Source organism: Pleurodeles waltl, chromosome 6 (assembly GCF_031143425.1).
Source record: "Pleurodeles waltl isolate 20211129_DDA chromosome 6, aPleWal1.hap1.20221129, whole genome shotgun sequence".
In the NCBI taxonomy this organism is placed as follows: domain Eukaryota; kingdom Metazoa; phylum Chordata; class Amphibia; order Caudata; family Salamandridae; genus Pleurodeles; species Pleurodeles waltl.
This window is the reverse complement of record NC_090445.1, coordinates 1,005,805,059-1,005,826,994: the sequence shown is the minus strand read 5'-3', so window position 1 is coordinate 1,005,826,994 and position 21,936 is coordinate 1,005,805,059. Positions and strand designations below refer to the sequence as shown.

Genomic DNA, 21,936 nt, shown 5'->3' with positions numbered 1-21,936 from the left:
AACGGTTGAAATGCTTTCAATGCTAGAAAAATTCCTTTTAGTTCTAGTTGATTTATATGAAGTTGGCTTTGTTGAGCGTCCCATTGTCCCCGTATGCTGTGCTGGTTGAGGTGTGCCCCCCACCCTACCATCGAAGCATCTGTTGTGATCACGGATTGAGGCACAGGGTCTTGGAATGGCCGCCCTTGGTTTAAATTTATAGGATTCCACCATTGAAGCGAGGAGTGTGTTTTGCGGTCTATCAACACTAGATCTTGAAGTTGACCCTGTGCTTGTGTCCATTGTGTTGCTAGGCACTGTTGTAAGGGCCGCATGTGTAGTCTTGCGTTTGGGACAATGGCTATGCATGAAAACATCATGCCTAGAAGTTTCATCACAAACTTCACTTGCTAGTGTTGGTTTGGGTGCATGTTTTGTATTACATTTTGGAATACTTGTACCCTTTGTGGACTTGGAGTGGCAATCCCTTTCTGTGTGTTGATTGTTGCTCCTAAGTATTGTTGCATTTGACACGGTTGTAGATGTGATTTTTGGTAATTTATAGAGAACTCTAGCTTGTGAAGGGTTTCTATGACGTATTTTGTGTGTAGAAGACACTGTTGTTGACTGCTGGTTTTTATTAGCCAATCGTCTAAGTAAGGGAATACATGCATGTGCTGCCTCCTGATATGAGCAGCTACTACCGCAAGGCATTTTGTGAATAGTCTTGGTGCTGTTGTTATCTCGAACAGTAACACTTTGAATTGTTAATGCACGCCTTGGATTACAAACCTTAAGTATTTCCTGTGGGAAGGATGTATGGGTATGTGGAAGTAAGCATCCTTGAGATCTAATGTTGACATGTAGTCCTGTTTGAGCAAGGGACTCACGTCTTGAAGTGTCACCATGTGAAAGTGATCTGATTTGATGTAAAGATTTAGGCCCTGATTCTAAGCTTGGCGGGCGGCAGTAGCCGCCCGCCAAGCGGGAACCGCCAGAAGACTGTACCGCGGTCAAAAGACCGCGGCGGTCATTCTGGGTTTCCCACTGGGCTGGCGGGCGACCGCCGAAAGTCCGCCCGCCAGCCCAGCGGGAAACACCCTTCCCACGAGGAAGCCGGCTCAGAATGGAGCCGGCGGAGTGGGAAGGTGCGACGGGTGCAGTTGCACCCGTCGCGAATTTCAGTGTCTGCAAAGCAGACACTGAAATTCTTTGTGGGGCCCTCTTACGGGGGCCCCTGCAGTGCCCATGCCATTGGCATGGGCACTGCAGGGGCCCCCAGGGGCCCCACGACACCCCATACCGCCATCCTGTTCCTGGCGGGCGAACCGCCAGGAACAGGATGGCGGTATGGGGTGTCAGAATCCCAATGGCGGCGCAGCAAGCTGTGCCGCCATGGCGGATTCCCATGGGCAGCGGAAAGTCGGCGGTACACCGCCGGCTTTCCGCTTCTGGCCGCGGCTGTACCGCCGCGGTCAGAATGCCCTGGGGAGCACCGCCAGCCTGTTGGCGGTGCTACCGCCAACCTCCGCCCTGGCGGTATTTACCACCAGGGTCAGAATGACCCCCTTAGTGTTCTGAGGTCTAAAATGGGTTTCAGTGTTTTGTCCTTTTTTTGGAATTAGGAAATACAGGGAGTAAACACCTGTTCCTTTTTGATGGTTGGGTACTAGTTCTATTGCTTCTTTTTGTAACAATGCTTGGACTTCTATTTGTAACAGATCCAAGTATTGTTTGGACATGTTGTGTGCTCTTGGAGGCACATTTGGTGGTAATTGTCGGAATTCTATGCAATAACCATGTTGGATAATGGCTAGGACCCACGAGTCCGTAGTTATGTCTTGCCAATTTTTGTAATAATCTGTGAGTCTCCCCCCCACAGGTGTTGTGTGTTGGGGGGTTTGTGACGTTGGAGTCACTGTTTAGTTTGTGGGGTTTTTGAACTTTGGAATTTCCCTCTTAGTTTAGGGAACTGTCCACCCCTATATTGTCCCCGAAAACCTCCTCTTTGGTATTGGCTCTGGTATGTGGGTCTGGCCTGTGTATGTGGAAGGTTCTGTGGCTTGGGCCCGAAACCCCCCTCTAAAGTGTGGCTTCCTAAAAGTGCCTCTGCTCTGTGGGGAGTAGAGTGCGCCCATGGCTTTGGCCGTGTCAGTGTCTTTCTTTAGTTTGTCTATAGCTGTATCCACCTCCGGCCCAAACAATTGTTGTCCGTTAAAAGGCATATTCAGCACAGCCTGCTGGATCTCTGGCTTAAATCCGGAGGTGCGTAGCCATGCGTGTCTCCGAATGGTGACTGCCGTGTTTACTGTTCTGGCAGCTGTGTCTGCTGAGTCCTTAGCCGATCTTATTTGGTTGTTGGAGATACTTTGGCCCTCCTCTACAACCTGTTGGGCACGCTTCTGAAACTCTTTGGGACGGTGTCCAATGAAATGTTGCATTTCGTCCCAATGTGCTGTGTCGTATCTTGCCAATAGAGCTTGCGAATTGGCAATTCGCCATTGATTGGCTGCCTGTGCTGCCACCCTTTTACATGCTGCATCGAATTTCTGACTTTCTTTGTCGGGTGGTGGTGCGTCCCCAGAAGTTTGTGAGTTTGCCCTTTTCCGGGCTGCTCCTACTACTACTGAATCAGGAGTTAGTTGTTGCGTAATGTAAACAGGGTCCGTAGGGGGAGGTTTATATTTCTTCTCCACCCTAGGTGTGATGGCTCTGCTCTTCACCGGGTCTTGAAACACCTGTTTGGCGTGTTTTAACATGCCTGGTAACATTGGCAAGCTTTGGTATGGCTATGTGTTGATGACAGGGTATTGAATAAAAAATAATCTTCTATAGGTTCCGAATGTAATGCTGCGTTATGGAAAGTAGCTGCCCTGGAATCCACCTGCATATAAGCAGTACTGTCCTCTGGTGGTGATGGCCTTGCCGGGTAACAGTCCGGACTATTATCAGAGACTGGTGCATCGTACAGATCCCATGCATCTGGATCATCTTGGCTCATCCCTGTGTGCGTTGGTGACTGCATCATTGGGGGGGTTGCTACTGGGGACAGATGTGGTGAGGGCGGTGGCGATGGCTGTGGAGAAAAATGTGGTGGTGTTTTTTATTTAGCCACCTTTGCTTTTGGCTGCATTTCCGTTTCATGGAATGCGAGCTTCCGCTTCATTTTAATTGGGGGAAGAGTTCTTATTTTCCCTGTGTCTTTTTGTATATGGAGCCTCCTCTGTGTATGGTCTGGCTCTCCCATCTCCAGTTCTTGTCCAAACTTGTGGCCTTGTAGTTGTGAGGAAAGGCCCTGTTCGTCAGTATAGGAGCTTTGTTTCAGCTCCGAGACTTGATGTTTCGGCACCGAAACCTTCTCAGCAGTCTTTTTAGGCTCCGAAGAAACCTTTTTTGATTTCGGGGTGCCGATGTCTCGTTGCAGAGTTTGGTCGGGGCCGGTATCTCGGTGCAGAGTATATTCTGAGCCGGTATCTCGACCGGAGTCGGATGTCTTCGGCTGCTGTGTGCCCTTTTTCGGTGCCGATGCTTGGTCACCGTTCTTTCGGGTAAAGCCATGGCCTGTCGGCGGTGGCGTCCTTCATGATTTTCGAGTGAGTTTTGGCCGGGGCTGGTTTACTCACAGTTTGTTGCCTCGTCGGCTGCTCACTCTCGGGCTCGTACATGTCCGAATCTGGGATGGAGAATGTCTCCTCCTCTTCGACGTCGGGGTGTCCAGCCGGTGTCGACGCCATTTGAAGCCTTCGAGCTCTCCGGTCGCGCAGCGTCTTCTTGGACCGAAATGCCCGACAGGCCTCGCACGTATCCTCTTTGTGTTCGGGGGACAAACACAGATTACAGACCAAATGTTGGTCTGTATAAGGATACTTAGCGTGGCATTTGGGGCATAAGCGGAATGGGGTCCGTTCCATGAGCCTTGAAGATGCACGCGGTCGGGCCGACCAGGCCCTGTCGAGGAGTGGAAGCCCCGAAGGGCTGCCGGAGCTCTTCTTTTCTTTGGTGTCGATGTGCTATGTCTAACCCGATACCGATCGCAAACAATACCGACAAATTTTCTGTTTGTTAACTAACTTTTCCAAACCGGAGCGAAGAGGAACACGCCCGAACCCGATGGCGGAAAAAAAAAAAATCTAAGATGGAGTCGACGCCCATGCGCAATGGAGCCGAAAGGGGAGGAGTCCCTCGGTCTCGTGACTCAAAAAGACTTCTTCGAAGAAAAACAACTTGTAACACTACGAGCCCAACACTAGATGGCAGGATAATGCACAGCATGTGTATCTGCAGCTACAAATGCCATTGAACATATATTTTCCATGAATTTACTTCAGGCTGGAAAGATGTACCATAAAATATAACAATATGAGAATACTAGCACTTCTGCCAAAACATGGTGCAGACTTTGTTCGTTTAATGTTACATCTATTAGCCATGGAAAGTGGCAAAAGACCGGCAAGTCAGGTAGTTTGATCTAATGAATCATATTTTTCTGTTTTACAGAGAAAGAAACGTGTCCATGTGTATTTCGTGTGCACATTTAACACTTACACTTAGCAACTACAAAAAATGATGTTATATACATTTCTAATTTCTTAATTAGCTTTCTCGACAGCACTTGCAGCACATATTTCGGTCTGGATTTTTATTTCAGTTCTTAACTATCCCTTGCTGTGCTGTTGTTATGTCCTCACATAGATGTAGCCAGGGGTGTTGTATAAAGGAACGTGACTTAGGAGTGAGCTCATGGAGATGAAAGACACGAGAGGAGAAGACAGCAGTTGCAGTGGCAGCAACCCAGTTATAGCCGTTTCCCTTTTACTGAAAATTCTGGTCTGAATACAGTAATAGAACCTCCACACTTACCTGCATTGTATCCTGCTTTTATCATCTGTATCATGAAGTATATTCATCTTCACATAAGTTACTTTCTCTCTTCCATGTGGGGCACGCTCTATTTCTATTGTACCCGTTGAACATATCCTTTGCTGCCATTGACAGTCAGGGATGAATACCAGTTGGTGGCCCAGAATAGAGAGGCTGTTACTAAGGCGCTGCTGCCCTTTATACAGTAATCTTTCAACATTTTATTATTTTTTATTGCTACTATGAGATAGTAATAGAGGTGGTCTGGCATATAATATTCTTCTGCATGTCTTTAATAGAATCTTAGATTTTTGCAGTGGTAAAGCTTGGAAAATCCCCATTTGAACTTGTAATCAAGGCATATAGGCACTTAAGTTTAAGTTATCGGCAATTATGGGCTTGGGAATAAGGCCCTCACACTACGGCAGGAGCCAAAGTTTTGCCTTTTGCTACTAACAACTACCCCGCTGCCTTATCCTGCCATTCTTATAAAGTACGCTAAACCCGATGAGAGAGTGGAGTAATGCGATGTAACCTATTTCAGTGGCTAGAAAGAACTGGTATTGGAAGAATATATAGGTAATCCTTATCTACCATTTTTCTTGAAGAAAATGGTAACACTATGGCATTAGGCCTAACATACTATGCGAAAGACTGTTTCTACCATGATGCCATACTAATGACAGACTGTGGTCTAACTAGTGTTAATTAAAATATTTTAAATGTTCTGCTATTTAGTAAAAACTGCAGATTAAGTTAAAGCCGCTCTTTCACCTTTCACCAACCTGTTGTATCTTTTATTAAGTGTGTCTCACATTCCACGCAAGAGAAGAGCTCATTAGTGTCTAGCTGAAGTTTCTATTTTGTCAAGTATAATATTTTCCGTTTATTTCACTGAGGAAAAAAGTATTTAAGTAATGCTGAAATGTTTAGATTTTAGCATTTTGTGCCCCCAACAGATCAGGAGGTAGAACAGTGGTCTGTTTAATTTGTTAACTGCAGTTAGAATATTTTTGACGCTTGTCTGTCATTTTGTTTCAAACATGAGTTAGACGTCTATGACCTTTCCAAAGTGTCCGATTTTTCTGTCACCCACTATATCAATGATAGCTTGTAAAACTATTGCAAATTTTAAAAAAATGATAATTGTTAAAGTAGCCAAGGCATCATCAATAAATAGTATAACGGAGCACAATCAGTTTGCTGAACATCTAAAACAAAACTACTTTAGAGAGAGTAGTAGAAGAGGAAATAACGTTAAAAGAATCCACCACCCTGAAAATGTTTTAACATTTCTATGCTAATACATGCTTTCTTTACTTTCTAGATACAAGAGAAGTGAAAGTAACCTTCATGGGAAAAAGGATTTAACTACATTTTACAATAGGTGAGAAAGAAAGTGACTATAAACATGATGCGTTTCCATTTCTAAATTTCTTTCACTGTTATTTATTGATATTCCTTTTCTACCAAGTTATTTGTAATGGTGTATTTAGAGGTGCAAACATTTTTCGATCCGAGCGTTGTCCCGAACATAATTTAACTGACAGGAACATTGTTTCACTCTAAACATTACAATTAACGTTCTGCTTATTCCGTGCTTGCAAGTCAAATAAAATGAAACTATGCAAAAAAAAAAAATTGGGACTTGAGAAGGTATCTCTACAATTTAGCATTTTTGGTGGGTAAGCTGGAGTGTCTCAGGAATCATGCACAGGCGTCCAAGGTGGATTTAGTAGGTTACAACAATGTGAATACAATATTTGCCTTGCGTTTGTCTATGTTCCAGGAAGCTACTTCAGGTTTCACTGGTGGGTCTCAGGATGTATTTATCCAAAATCATGTGGTCGAATCCACAATTTAGGATTTTTCTCATGATGATGTTTGTCTTTTAGACCTTATCTTGTGGATTGTACCTAGGGATTGTAACGTGTACATGGCTATAGATGACCGATATGATTATGTTCTTAAGGTAAAGGCATTTAATGTGTACAAGTCGGAGGACGTAACTAGTTTTGACACACATTAATGTGTTCCTTATGTCCTTTATTGTAAATGTAATGTTCAAACTAGCATTCACAAAGCCAATAGACCTCACTGATAAGACCTATTGGCTTTGGCAATGTTTTTAGCCATGCTGTACAGCATGAGCACAGCTACAAAATGACACAGATTTTTCCTTTTAAATTTATCAATTTGAAATGGATTTATGAATGAAATAAATGTGAAAGAGATATTTTGAAAACCTTATGCAACAGCATGTTTTGGTTAAAAAATGTAAATTGATGAGTGGGTTGAGAGTGGTGGGTTGGGGTGAACAGCAGGTGGAGAGAAGCAACATTACAGAGTGAATATAGGGCAGAAAAAGAAACACCGGGTGAAAGAGACCAATGGGGGGGGGGGCGGAGAGTACATTGTTGAGAGAGAGTACACCACAAGTTCAGTAGGGGCGCACACGAGCTAGTGAGAGCAACATAGTTGGGGGGAATCACATGAGGGAGACAACCGAAAAGCATGTGCACTCACAAGGAGTGTTTAAACAAAAAGAAAAAGAGTCGATGCCCATGCACAATATCACTGAGATCAGGAGTCACTCGATCCTGTGACTCAGAATACTTCTTCAAAGAAAAACAACTGGCACCACTCCGGACCCAACATTAGATAACAGGCAGATGTATGCAGAGCATGTGTATTTACAGCCGCAAATGTCATCAAACAAAAGTGTTCACTAAAAGCAAGCAGTGGAAGCACAGAAACTGGAAAATCACTGAGATGGTAAAGAGGTTATGCTCAAGGGGGAGGGCTACACACCAGATGGACAGACTTAACAAGGAGAGCCGTTAAACACAAAGCAAGCCAATAAGAGGGACAATAAAATAAGCTGATGGTAAATAATGAGCAGGGCTTTAAGCAGAAGCAAATGCTTTCGAAGCCAACAATGAGTCTTTGTAACTAGACAGCAGCACTGTATAGTCGGCTCGACCTAAAAAGGAATGCAGGTATGTGGAATTCCTATCTGCCGATGTCCGGGACATAATGTTTGGGATCAAGAGCAACAAGTTTTTATGTTAATTTTTTCCTTGGGACAAGTAGGCCCAACCCCCCGACAGCCCTTTGGCTGCTAGTTAGAGAAGGGAACTGTCTGCAGTTGACATAATATGTGTGTCCATTTGTTAATGCTGTTCAAACTTGTATTTATGGTTCAGTGATGAAAAGCATTCATTATTAGGGTGAGCGCTGTAAATAAATGTTTTAAGGTCACACTGCACTACTGACAATGGGTCCAGAAAAAGAAGAAAAAAAAAAACTGTATACACGGTTGAAAAGTTTAACAACATGAGGCTAAGTATAATGCTCCCAGAATGCTCTCTGATTAGATGCAAATATTTGCTGAAGCTTGTAAGCAAGAGTGATGATTCTTTGCTTTTAAAATAAAATGTTCAGAACAAAAAGTAGGAAAAAAAATTGTTTCGCTACTATGCAATTTTAGGTGCTAATTCTTTGAAACGCCATTTAGTAAAATGCGTTGATGCATGCTAGTATTTCCCCAAAATATTCCTAATTGAAAATTAGTGTAACCAATTTCAACAAGATACTGGGGAGCATGAAAATAAAGAAGCACTGGCAAAGCCAACCGAGCCGACATTTTTTGTGAGTCTTTTGGTTTTGTCAATGCATGTCTTGTTTTGACATGGCTTTTTTAACACTTTATTGTTGTGGGAGCTGCCAGGCCCTCACCATTGTAAAAACACTGTCAAAAAGAAAAAAAGTTTTTGGTCTTAAAAAGCGCACATTGCCACCAGTAGCGTAACAAAGGCCCCACAGCTGCCCTCCAAGGGGCCCCTCAGCACAGCACCTGCCCTGAGTGACTGTTAAGGTAGGGGGGGAGTGGCCTCCGTGTTCTTTGCAGAAGAGCCCCCTCCAATTTTATTATGGCACTGATTGCCACAGTAGTTCCTGGCACTGAACAAAACTACTTGTGTGCCAATATGCCCCTTGTGGAAGAGCAGAATGCGATCCCTCACAGTAAAGCCAGCCGATAGAGAGAGAAATAGAAGTTCAATAAAAACAAAATGTCACAAGAACTTACAGAAGTAGATCAGGAAATCATAATCCTAGAAAATATTTGTGAACTGTATTTTAGCACGAGCAAATATGCATGTTTAGATTTGCTCATGTGAAAATCTACTGAGCGTTTACAAGTTCACTTTCCCTCCAACCAGTTTTACTTCTGCCATTGTCAGGAGTACATTTTCAACCTTTCTCATAATGGGAAACGCAATATTAGAGAAGAGCTAGTGAAAATCATTAAAACATGCAAGTTAGTAGGTTTGTAGACTCAAAGGCATTCCAGCCCTTGAACTTTTGCTTACTGCTTCCTCCAGTCTCAGTATGTAGATGTGCAGAAAGGTGCGCAAAATAAGGAAATTGATATAGTAGGGATTGAAATAGCAAGTATGCATAATCAGAGAGGCTATTATCAGAGGTCTTACATAATATAATGAGATTGCTGCCATAATGTGTTGCCGAACTACATGGCACCAAAGGGACAAGTAGATTTTTTTTATAGGACAAGTAGATTTAAAAAGCAACCTGTCCCGTGGACAAGTAGATATTTTATTAAATCCCACACCCCTGGAATGTATTTAACTGTAACGGTTGGACACAATTCATCAAAGTTACTGTGAAACTATATAGTTAGTCAGTGAGTCAAAATTCCTTTATTCAGCAGAATGGCATTAAAGTACAAAATCATTACACATAGAATTAAAAAACAGAAATATAAAACAATAATGATAGACCTTTATTCACATAACTGATATACATAGCTGAATATAATAGCTAAAATCTTATCTTATCCATAATTGTACCTAAAAGAAACCAGAAATATATATAAGAAGGACCACAGATGTACTACAGATAAAATTGCAGAAAATAGTGTAAAATAAGCAGGGTAAAAACAAGGTTAAAATCTGGTGCTGTTCCAGCTTGAATTAACGACCGCTTCCACCAGTTCGTATAGTCTACTAATAGCAATAGCGGATCTGATAAAATTTAAGACATAATAACAGGTGTGTATAGATGCCAGTTTTTGCACATAAAACAGAGTGTCCTTGTGAGAGTAAACTCGTAATTTACGTAAAAGAGGTAATATAAAAATACGTCTAGGAGCAGAGTAAAGTGAGCAAAATAGAAAAAAGTGAGACGTATTTTGCTTAGAAACAGCATCACAACGACAATTCGGGAGAACTTTTTGCCAGATGCATTGCTTTGGAGAGGCTACTCTGAAATGTATAAAATTTAGTCTAAATAAAACAAGGAGCGAGTAAAATGAGGAGCACGAAAAACAAGTTAAATAAGATTCTATTAAGCTCGTGCTTGAGATCTGGATATAGGGATCAAAGGTTTTTAAAGTCAAAGCCCCATGGAATCTAAGGTTCTCGATGTACTCAAAATATTGTTTTTTAACCAATACCTTTGGATTAGTGGACAGACACTCTGGGTGAGTAAACATATCTTCTAACCTAAGTTCGGAAAAGAGGTTTGCAAAAATGTGAGCCACAGAATTCTATTAGAATTGGCCAGTTGTATACAATTGGTCATGCAGTCTTGAGTCAATCTGGCCACCGGATTTGATCAGATTTTCAATCAGAGCAAGAGTGGGGAAACAGCAATTAGATCCTCAATATGCCGTAGTCCCAGTTCATCATGACAGATAAAGTTTGCTACATTCTTGGGTACCATCAATAATCTGTGCACAAATTTGTTCTCAACATGTTGGAGCGAGTTTGCTTTGGTCTGACCCCACAAACTCGCCCCATAGGTGGCTGCTGGTACACATTTGGAATTATAGAGCATAACAATCTGATGAACTGGTCTGTGGCCTAATTTACAGGCGAAACGAAATATTGTTTCCAGGTTTCTCACCATTTGTTGGGTCTTAATAGTAAGATGGGAATTCCATGACATAGAAGAGCTTACATGCAGACCTAAATAACAAAAATATTTGACTTTATTTATAATGTTCCCTCCCATATTGAAACGTTTAGACCTTGTATTTCGGGGCCTCAAGTCAAAGCATACGACTTCGTAAAATTTACTCTCAAATCCAAATCTTGCATAAAAATTAAAAAAAGGTCCAACAAACTTTGCAGACCATTCGCTATACGGGTAATTAAAACCACAACTACTTAATAATTTGGCAGTTTAAAGTTTAAGGAAGGTAGCAGAGATCAAACAGGCACCTTGATGATCTCTACCAATGACTATTTTTCCAACAAGCTCACCCTCTCTGGAGGCTCTCAGCATAGATGATCCTCAGTCTTTTCACCCTATCCCTTACTCCTCCAATCTTAGCTTCTGACATGCCCTGTAGTATTTCATTCCACCATGTTCAAATAGTGCTTAGTTATTCAAGTGGAGAGACAGTGGCACGGGGTGCTGATCTATTTCTGCTGTACAGGGATTCCAGATTCACTTTCTTCAATTGAGAGCTCATCTTCAGACCACTTAGGTATTTAGGAATGACTTCATGCACTGCTATTGAATCTCCACCTGGTAACAGAAAACAAAACATGAACATATTTCAAAACATATGAAACTAAGAACACTTCACCTCCTCAGTGATGTTAAAACAAGGTGACCACCAATGAATAAACTAGGCCTACATTTCATGGCATAAGGTTAAGTTAGACTTTTTTTTGCAGAAGTGTTAATTACAAGCTGCAACTTGCTTCAGGGTATGCATCAACGAGTTGGCAATAAGTGACCGAACATTATGTTGTTAAAACAGAGTGCAATGTTATAAACTGGCAGAAGGATGGTATGAACGGGACACATCAGGGTTTGAAAATAAGGCAAGGCTGCATGATTGTTTATTTCTTGGTACAGTGTAAAACAAAAAGCATGTAGGTTGTATGTTACTAGAGATGGTGGGTATAAAGGAATCATGTAAGCATTAGAGTAAAAAAGTGGAATTCAGTGGAATAGGGCAGAGTAAAGAAGGGGCAAAGAGAGAACAAGAGATAAAGAAATGTAATGCTTCAATATTAATGTAGCAAAAGCGCCAAAGGTTTCATGAGAAGGTGGGTTGGTATTCTTTTATCTGGTATCTACGATGGAACATAATGAACCACAAATCTTCAGCCATGGACATATAGCTTAACAAATCTTGGTACAGCAAACAACATGGCTTAAGTGGATCAAATAGCATGGCTGTGCCCTCCTCCCCTTCACTTCCCTCCAAGTGTAATGCAGAGGGCTTAGGAGTAAGCAGGAATCCTTAGCATTTATGTGAGTTGGCCTCAACCTTGTTTCATTTTGAAACGTGGAGTGGGAGCATGAGCAGGGTCGCCCCCACAAAGAAAACTATGAAGGAAGGACAGTGAGAAAAAAAAACATATTTTATTAAATGTATTTTTACATTTGTTACCTGAATATAAGGAACTTTATTCAACAAGACATAAAAATAATGGGGGCTTAAATCAACAATGGTGCAAAACAATGGTGCAGACATCGCAGTGAGCAAGGATGCCAGGCAAATTATAGCTGTAAATTAAAACTGTTTTTGAGATGTCGATATTTGACACCAGGGTATGCAAAGAATTAGCAATTTGCTTCCTTAAATTGGTTACACAGTTGCTGATGGTGCTTTTCTTTATCTTAGAATGGTGGCCCTGTAAAAGAGACACTGACATTTTAAGTCCTGAAAATGGCTGTGTCCAGTTCCTGAACTTGGGGCCAACATTAGTTACAATAAGTGTAAATAATATTTAATAAAGTGTGAATGTATTTTTACACACTGACCCTCGCAGCCTTCATTACATACACTACAGGTGCTTAGGCACGGTAACCGCTAATGTCTCTCAAAAAGAGTTTCTAAATGTTCTCCACGTGAAATAAAGGGTTTCTTATTATCTGGACCAGTTCTAAACTTGTATGTCTACCTTGCAGTCATTCTAAGCATCGTCATCATGAGTTGCTTCTCAGTCTTGGTATGTGGGTGATAGCTGAAAGGGAGTCTCCTCATCAGATACTAAGTGTACGATGGTGGTGAGAAGGTTAATGGCGTCTTCGTTTTCTTGGGAACTGAGAAATCTCCAACATCTCCTGAAAGGTTCTCTTCAAATGTGAACCTATGCTATCTGGGAAGGGCTGCTGTCTCCTGCGATGGTAATGATAAGCATATCTGAGCCCGATGGGGAAGATAAAAAAATCTGAGGTTAACTGTGTCCTGGTTCAGTATGCGTTTCAGGGGAGTTAACGGGAGTCATCTTGAAACTGAAACTTCTCTTTAAAAAAAAATAATAACTTGTAAACATCAAAGCCTATCACTAGATGATGAGGTGATGGCAGAGGTGTTCCGAGTATGTGATCTACAGAGACACATAATGTAAATCTAAATTTATAAACAGCGGGATATGAGGAGAAGAGAAGCTTTTGGTTCAAACAACTAGGGGATTACTTAACAAAGAATTGCGCCGCCCTTGCGCCCTGCAATGGGGCACAAGAGCAAAGCAACTCTTAAATTAGATTTATCAAGCCATGCAAGCCCACCTTGCAAGGCCTTGCCTTGCTTGAAATATCCAGAGTAACACAACACAGCGCAAATCACTGTGTTGCGTTAATCTGCCCTGTGAAAGCGTTCCATGGGTGGAGCATGGGTATTCCCACGCATACATCCAAGGATTTTGGAGCATTCCCAGTGTAGGAGGCTGGCTCTCTACATAGTGTACAAAAAGGATGTGCACTGTGCCGAGAGTCCAAGCAAACCCTTCTAGGTTTACAGAGGTAAAAACTAGGCTATCTTAATGCTCTAATTTTTATGGTAGCTTGGTCGAGAAGTTAGGCCAATCCTGGAGAAGTCAAAGCATTTGTTGTACTCACAGTATTAATAAAAGTGGACACACGCAAAGGAATAACTCAAGCCCAATTTACAAAAATACTTCAGATTTCTATAACATTTTTAAGACCAAAATTATCAATATCCAGTAAATTGGCCCTCCTATTTGGGTGTAAGTAGATTCAGGATAAATGCATTGCTTTCAAGGGATTTGGTTTATTTCGTAGAGACTATGGTGGTCATTCCAACCTCGGCGGTAAAAGTCGCTTACCGCCGTTCAGAAGACCGCCATAACACCGCTGCGGCCGCGGTAAACCGCCACGGTCATTCTGACCCACAACAGGCAAACCGCCAAAATACAGACATCCACAAAAGTCCGCCACACCAAAGGGCAGCGAGAAACTGGCGATGACCAAACCTCCACTGCCACGGCAACAGAAATACGCCCACACTATCATGACACACGAATCCACGCGTCAACCGTGGTATTCCATTGGTGGTACACACCGCCGCGCTCGAAATACACACACTCTTACAAAACACTACCACATTGGACAATTCAAAATACACACACCTGATACACATACACACACCACTCCCACACACCCAATACAATATAAAATACACACCCACATCACCCACAAACCTCCACTCCTAGAGATTCATGAACACGCACCGAGAAAAGACATCCGAGCACCCAGACGCCCAATTCACTGTCACCCAGCAATATTTGCACGCACTTCACACAACACAACAATACACATCACCACACTTAGCACCACACAATCCACCCTACACAACACCCACACCACCCCATGGCCCCGCAAAGACACCCCAGGTTCTCAGATGATGAACTCAGGGTCATGGTGGAGGAAATTGTACGAGTAGAGCCACAGCTGTTCGGGACACAGGTGCAGCACACCACCATTGCCAGGAAGATGGAGCTATGGAGCAGAATAGTGGACAGGGTCACCCAAGAAATAGGGACGACATCAGGAAGAGGTGGAACGACCTACGGGGGAAGGTGCGTTCCATGGTATCCAGGCACAACATCGCGGTGCAGCGGACTGGCGGCGGACCCCCATCTCCTCCCCCAGAATTTACAACATGGGAGGAGCAGGTCTTGAACATCCTGCATCCTGAGGGCCTCGCAGGAGTAGCTGGAGGAATGGACTCTGGTAAGTCTCATCTTCACTACTTCATCCCCCCCACCTGCATGCCAACTCATACCCCCACCCTCACCCCCACCCCCATCACACCTACTCCTTGCAAATGTCTCACCATCACAACCCACCCATCCCAACACCTAGCCCTGCATGCGTCCACAAAGCATGGACACCCATCACCAAAGCATGCCCACTGCACATACACATACAACCCCCCCCCCCCCCCAAAACCACCGTCACAACAGCCCCCACAAAGGAATGCCAGCACTGGGGTAAACGGGTACCCACCCATTGCACGCAATGGCACACACAGATGCAATAACCATACTTTTATACCCCTGCAGGACCCGAACGGCAGGTCACCGCGCAGGAGGGTCCACAAATGTCCACTCCACCCCCAGAAGAGGCCCACAGTGAGGACAGCAGCTCTCTCTCCCTGGATCTAGATGACCAGCCCGGTCCATCGGGGACCTCGGGACAGTCGGTTCCCCTCAGACAGCCACAGGCCACAGCAGACCTTCTCCCCTCTGGGAACACCAGCACAGCACCCACCCAGCGGGCCCATACCTCTGTCCCCAGGACACGTCAATCAGCGGTGTGTCCACCACTACAGGGAACCCAGGCTAACCCAACACCCCAACAACAGGGACCTGGGAGCAGTGGTAGTGGGCACACGGTCCAGGGGACAGAAGCCCATGGAAACAGGGGAACTGGGAGGGCTGCTGTGCGACAGGAGGGGGGGGGGGGAAGACAGGCCCAGGGAACCCACTCTCCACGAGGCCCTCTCCTCCATCATGGGAGCATACCACCACTCCCAGGAGACGATGGCGACGGTCCTGGCCAGGTTTCAGGAGATCCAGCTTCTGCAGGAGCAACAGTATATGGGGTTCAGGGAGGAACTAAGAAACATCAGTTCCGCCATGGGTACCATCGTAGTGGCCCTGAATGAGGTAGTCACCACATTGCGGGACACTGTGGCAGCTCAAAGGGCCCCTGACACTAGCATGGACCAAGAACTGCCTACCACCTCCGCCGGCGCTAGTGGACAGGAGGCCCTGACACAAGACCAACAGGCCACCAGAACCCCACCCCCTGCAGAAGGAGAACCAACCCGCAAGCGGGCCCTGAGATCCAGGAAGAAGACAGAGTAAGATGTCAAGACCCCCGCCAGCAAAGGATACCGCCCTGATTGTCATCCCACTGTCCCACATTGTCACCCTGTCCAACCTTAAACTGCCCCTGCTCCACTTCCAACAGGCATTTGGACAATGCACCTGTGATACTGATAGTCTGGACTCTGCCATGGACAATCCTCCACCATTACCCCTCACCGATATGCAACCACCCATCCAATTTAGAGCACTTGAATAAAAACACTCATTGCACAAAACAATCTGGAGTCTGGCTGTGATTTAGAACAAATGTATTAGACATGACCGTGCAAAAATGTTCATTCACATTGTGATGCCAACAAACCGCTGTCACACAGCTGTAGTCCATGGGGAAACAAAGCAGATGTCACGCAGTGGGGCCCACATCTCTGAAAACGGAAGGGAAAGTCACAACACAGTTACCATACACTGGGGGAAAAAGTCAGACAGTAGAGAGGTAGAAGTCTTTAAGTAAATGTAATATGCCGGTGTGTACTCTTACCTGTGTGTCATTGAAAATACTGCTGTATTACTGTGTTCCTGTTTTCTATGTCGTCCTCTTTGGCTTCCTCCTCTTCACTCTCCACAGGCTCCACAGCTGCTACACCACCACCATCTGGACCATCCTCCTGCAGAAAAGGCACCTGGCGTCGCAAAGCCAGGTTGTGAAGCATACAGCAGGCCACGATGATCTGGCACACCTTCTTTGGTGAGTACATTAGGGATCCACCTGTCATATGGAGGCACCTGAACCTGGCCTTCAGGAGGCCAAAGGTTCGCTCGATCACCCTCCTAGTCCGCCCATGGGCCTCATTGTAGCGTTCCTCTGCCCTTGTCCTGGGATTCCTCACTGGGGTCAGTAGCCATGACAGGTTGGGGTAACCAGAGTCCCCTAATAGCCACACCCGGTGCCTCTGGAGTTGACCCATCACATACAGGATGCTGCTATTCCGCAGGATGTAGGCGTCATGCACTGAGCCAGGGAACTTGGCATTAACATGGGAGATGTACTTGTCAGCCAAACACACCATCTGTACATTCATGGAATGATAACTCTTCCGGTTCCTGTACACCTGTTCACTCCTGCTGGGGGGGACCAAAGCAACATGTGTCCCATCAATGGCACCAATGATGTTGGGAATATGTCCAAGGGCAAAGAAGTCTCCTTTCACTGTAACCAAATCCCCCACCTCAGGGAAAATGATGTCGCTCCGCATGTGTTTGAGCAGGGCAGACAACACTCTGGACAACACCTTGGAAAACATGGGCTGGGACATCCCTGATGATATGTCCACTGTTGTTTGAAATGACCCACTTGCTAAGAAATGGAGTACTGACATCACCTGCACTAGAGGGGGGATCTCTGTGGGTTGGCGGATGGGTGACATCAGGTCTGGCTCCAGCTGGGCACATAGTTCCTGTATAGTGGCTCGGTCAAGCCTGTATGTCAGTATGACATGTCGTTCCTCCATTGTCGATAGGTCCACGAGCGGTCTGTACACGGGAAGATTCCTCCATCTCCTTGCATGTCCCAGCGGACGGTGCCTATGAAGGACAACAGCGAGCACAGAGTCAATCAACCCACAGGTACGTAACCACAGCTTGCACATAACACGATTCCCAATGCATTGAAAGGTTTGTATGAGTGTTGATGCAAGGCCTAGGTATGTGTGACGCAGTAGAAATTAAGCCACGTGGGCCCTTGAAATGGCGGCTGCCTGACCTGTGAAGTGCGACAGTGGGATGTGAGGTCAATGCGCTGGCGTGGCACACCGTGGCGGTAGGCGGTCGAAGACCGCGGCGCAAAGCCGCATTGGTTAACATTGAACCCTATGGGTTTCAGGAGCCAATGACGATGTGCGCCGGCAGTCGCGGTACGCACTGCCGCGGTACGCACCGCCGCGGGCGTGACTGCCATTTTCTATCTGCTTAATCACTCGATACCTGATCTTCCACAGGAGAGGACCTACACTGCAAGTGCTGCTGTGACCTCGGTCTGGAAGAGACAATGGCTCATGCGACTGGGGAAAGGGCCCCTGCCTTCCCTGCAGAGGAGTTGGAGAAACTTGTGGATGGGGTCCTCCCCCAGTATGCGCTACTCTACGGTCCTCCAGACCAACAGGTAAGTACACAGGGACCATGCTTAGTGGGCAATGCCTGGGTTGAGTGGGGTGGATGAAAGATGGTGGGGAGGGGAGCGATTGAGGCATGCATCAAACGACAGATGAGAGCATGTGCCACATGGCAAGGGTGGGGGTGGGGGGCCACTCACATCGAGCATGCAGAAGGTGATGACAATTTTTCTCTCCCTGTACATGTCACATAGGTCAGCGCCCACCAAAAAGTCGCTATTTGGCGTGCCATCGCCAAGGACGTCCAGACCCTGGGGGTCCACAACAGACGGGGCACCCACTGCCGGAAGAGATGGGAGGACATCCGACGCTGGAGCAGGAAGACGGCGGAGGCTCAGCTGGGGATGGCCTCCCAACGTAGGAGGGGTGCCAGTCGTACTTTGACCCCCCTGATGTCCCGGATCCTGGCAGTGGCCTACCCCGATTTGGATGGGTGCGTGAGGACATCACAGCAGACACAAGGGGGTGAGTACAAATACATTCTGCTGACTTTGCGCGCAGTGGAGGTGTCTGGGTGGGGGAGGAGGGCTGTGGGTATCCCTAGGCCAGGGCGATTTCTGAAGGCTAGGCCCCTCCGTATGGCATGGCCCTGTGCCCTCGCACCCCACCTCTGTAGGGTGCCAAGTACAGGTATCCATGGCCCTGTGTCATCTATGTGTGCAGTTGTCGTCCATAGGCTTGTAGGCCATGTCCCACGAATTGCGTAGTGGACCACAAGTGCGCGGCCTAGTGCAGGGGGCTTCGGTGTCTGTCCTCTCCGCCAACGGTGTCGCCAATGCATGCACTCAACATGTCTTTATTTCCCCCCCCCCCCCCCCTTTTTTGTGGTCTTCCTGTTCATGTGTGCATTAGCATCATCAGGCGGAGGAGAAGTGGCATCGGAGCACGAGGGAGCTGCATCCCACATGGCCCTGGAGGGCCATGCAACGGAGTCCGAATACACCAGTGGGACCGAGGGCGAGGGGAGCTCCACAGCGGGGACTCGTGCTGCTGTCAGTGACAGCGGCTTGTCCTCTGAAGGGAGCTCCCTTGTGGTGGCGGCAACATCCATGCCCCCCGCAACAACAGGTACAGCCGCCACCCAGCGCACCAGCACCGCCCTCCCAGCAGCCCCTCAGCGTTTGCCCCGTGCCCGCTCACCCAGGAAGGTGGGCATCTCCTTCGCCCCAGGCACCTCAGGCCCTGCCCCTGTCACCCCTGCTGCCCTCAGTGAGGAGGTCATTGACCTCCTGAGGACCATCATTGTGGGGCAGTCTACCCTTTTGAATGACATCCAGGGTGTAGAAAGGGAGGTGCACCAGAGTAATGCATACCTGGAGGGCATTCATTCTGGTCAGGCTGCCCATCAGCGATCGTTCAACGCTCTGGCCTCAGCACTGACGGCAGACATTGTCCATGTCTCTAGCCTCCCCCCTCCAACTTCCTCCACCCAGACCCAATCCCCTGTACCTCTGCCTATCCCAGACACACCATCAGACCAGCCTGCACACACCTCAACACCCAAGGGAAGCTCATCCAGACATAAGCACCACACATCACACAAGCATTCACACAAGCAACATCCACATGCAGGCATACCAACACCCACTGCCTCCACTGTGTCCCCCTCCTCCTCGTCTCCCTCCTCCCTCCCTGTCACGTCTCCACTCACACTTGCATGCACAACATCTTCAGCCACTACGTCCATCACCAGCACACCCACCAGAACACTCCGTACACGTGCAGTCACCACCCCCACTACCATTTACACGTCCCCTGTGTCCTCTCCCAGTGTGTCTGTCACTCCCTCTTCCAAGATACATAAACGCAGGCAGCCACCCACCCAACAGCCATCCACCTCACGACAGCCTCCAGCCCAAGCACCTGCACCCAAAGACACCAGACTTCACACTCCTACAACCACATCCTCTTCCTCCACTCCCATACCCACTACACCTACCCGTCCCTCTCTTTCGAAATTGCTTTTCCTTTCCAAACTTGACCTCTTTCCTACAACTCCCCCACCCCATCCATCTCATAAGACTCCAATCAGCACCTCAGCCACCACAAAACCGGGACCTGTAAAGACTGTTTGCCATGGACTGTGGAGTCCCCCACCCTCAAGGGCATCCAGTTCAGCTAGGAGCCAAGGCACGGCCAGCCCACCCCCGGAAATGCATCCGAAGATTGCCAGTGCCCGGCGCGTGAGACCAAAGACACCAGGGACCAAAATCCCTACATTGCTCCGGCAGGAAGTCGGGTGCCACCTGGCACACCGCCAAAGGTGGGAAAGGGCCACAGGCGTACAGGGAAGGGTGGGAAGGGCAGCACGCCCGACAAGTCCGGCAGCAGGCCAGCTGGCCAGGAGGGCCCCACCAGCCCCATCCCAGGTGTGCAGGAGGACACCCACAGGCCCGGTACTGCAGCCCAGGAGGGCCCACAAGCCACGTCCCAGGTGGGCAGGAGGACACCCACAGGCCGGGTACTGCAGCCCAGGAGGGCCCCGCAAGCCACCAGACAGATGGGCAGGAAGGCCCCGCCAGCCACATGTCAGGTGGCGAGTGACATTCATGCCATGGCCGGATCCGCTGACCTGGACACTCATCTCAAGCACCGCTGACCTGGACACTCATCTCAAGCACCGCTGATCAGGGCCCTTCATCTCAAGCACCGCTGAACAGGGCCCTTCATCTCAAGCACCGCTGAACAGGGCACCGCCGTCTCAAGCACCGCTGAACTGGGCACCGCTGAACTGGGCACCGCTGAACTGGGCACCGCCGTCTCAAGCACCGCTGAACAGGGCACTGCCGTCTCAAGCACCGCTGAACAGGGCCCTTCATCTCAAGCACTGCTGAACAGGGCACCGCCGTCTCAAGCACCGCTGAACAGGGCACCGCCGTCTCAAGCACTGCTGAACAGGGCACCGCCGTCTCAAGCACCGCTGAACTGGGCACTGCCGTCTCAAGCACCGCTGAACAGGGCACCGCCGTCTCAAGCACCGCTGAACAGGGCCCTTCATCTCAAGCACCGCTGAACAGGGCACCGCCGTCTCAAGCACCGCTGAACTGGGCACCGCCGTCTCAAGCACCGCTGAACAGGGCACCGCCGTCTCAAGCACCGCTGAACAGGGCACCGCCGTCTCAAGCACTGCTGAACAGGGCACCGCCGTCTCAAGCACCGCTGAACAGGGCACCGCCGTCTCAAGCACCGCTGAACTGGTCACCGCCGTCTCAAGCACCGCTGAACAGGGCACCGCCGAACTGGGCACTGCCGTCTCAAGCACCGCTGAACAGGGCACCGCCGTCTCAAGCACCGCTGACCTGGGCACCGCCGTCTCAAGCACCGCTGAACAGGGCACCGCCGTCTGAAGCACCGCTGAACAGCGCACCGCCGTCTCAAGCACCGCTGAACAGGGCCCTTCATCTCAAGCACCGCTGAACAGGGCCCTTCATCTCAAGCACTGCTGAACTGGGCACCGCCGTCTCAAGCACCGCTGAACTGGGCACCGCCGTCTCAAGCACCGCTGAACAGGGCACCGCCGTCTCAAGCACCACTGAACTGGGCACCGCCGTCTCAAGCACCGCTGAACAGGGCACCGCCGTCTGAAGCACCGCTGAACAGGGCCCTTCATCTCAAGCACCGCTGAACTGGGCACCGCCGTCTCAAGCACCGCTGAACTGGGCACCGCCGTCTCAAGCACCGCTGAACAGGGCACCGCCGTCTCAAGCACTGCTGAACAGGGCACCGCCGTCTCAAGCACCGCTGAACAGGGCACCGCCGTCTCAAGCACCGCTGAACTGGTCACCGCCGTCTCAAGCACCGCTGAA

The 21,936-nt window shown here is 47.7% G+C and overlaps 1 protein-coding gene across 6 annotated transcripts in view; it reads right to left on the bottom strand.

Moving 5' to 3' along the window:
• Positions 1-9,536: 9,536 nt before the first annotated feature.
• The window catches only part of TNFRSF14 (TNF receptor superfamily member 14), a 465,083-nt gene continuing 452,683 nt past the window's right edge, over positions 9,537-21,936 (bottom strand). For all 6 annotated transcript variants that reach the window (XM_069239910.1, XM_069239915.1, XM_069239911.1 and 3 more), the window contains one exon: positions 9,537-11,394. In XM_069239910.1, the coding sequence (XP_069096011.1) occupies positions 11,380-11,394 (15 nt within the window). In that variant the 3' untranslated portion in view covers positions 9,537-11,379. The remainder of the gene's footprint in view (positions 11,395-21,936) is intronic.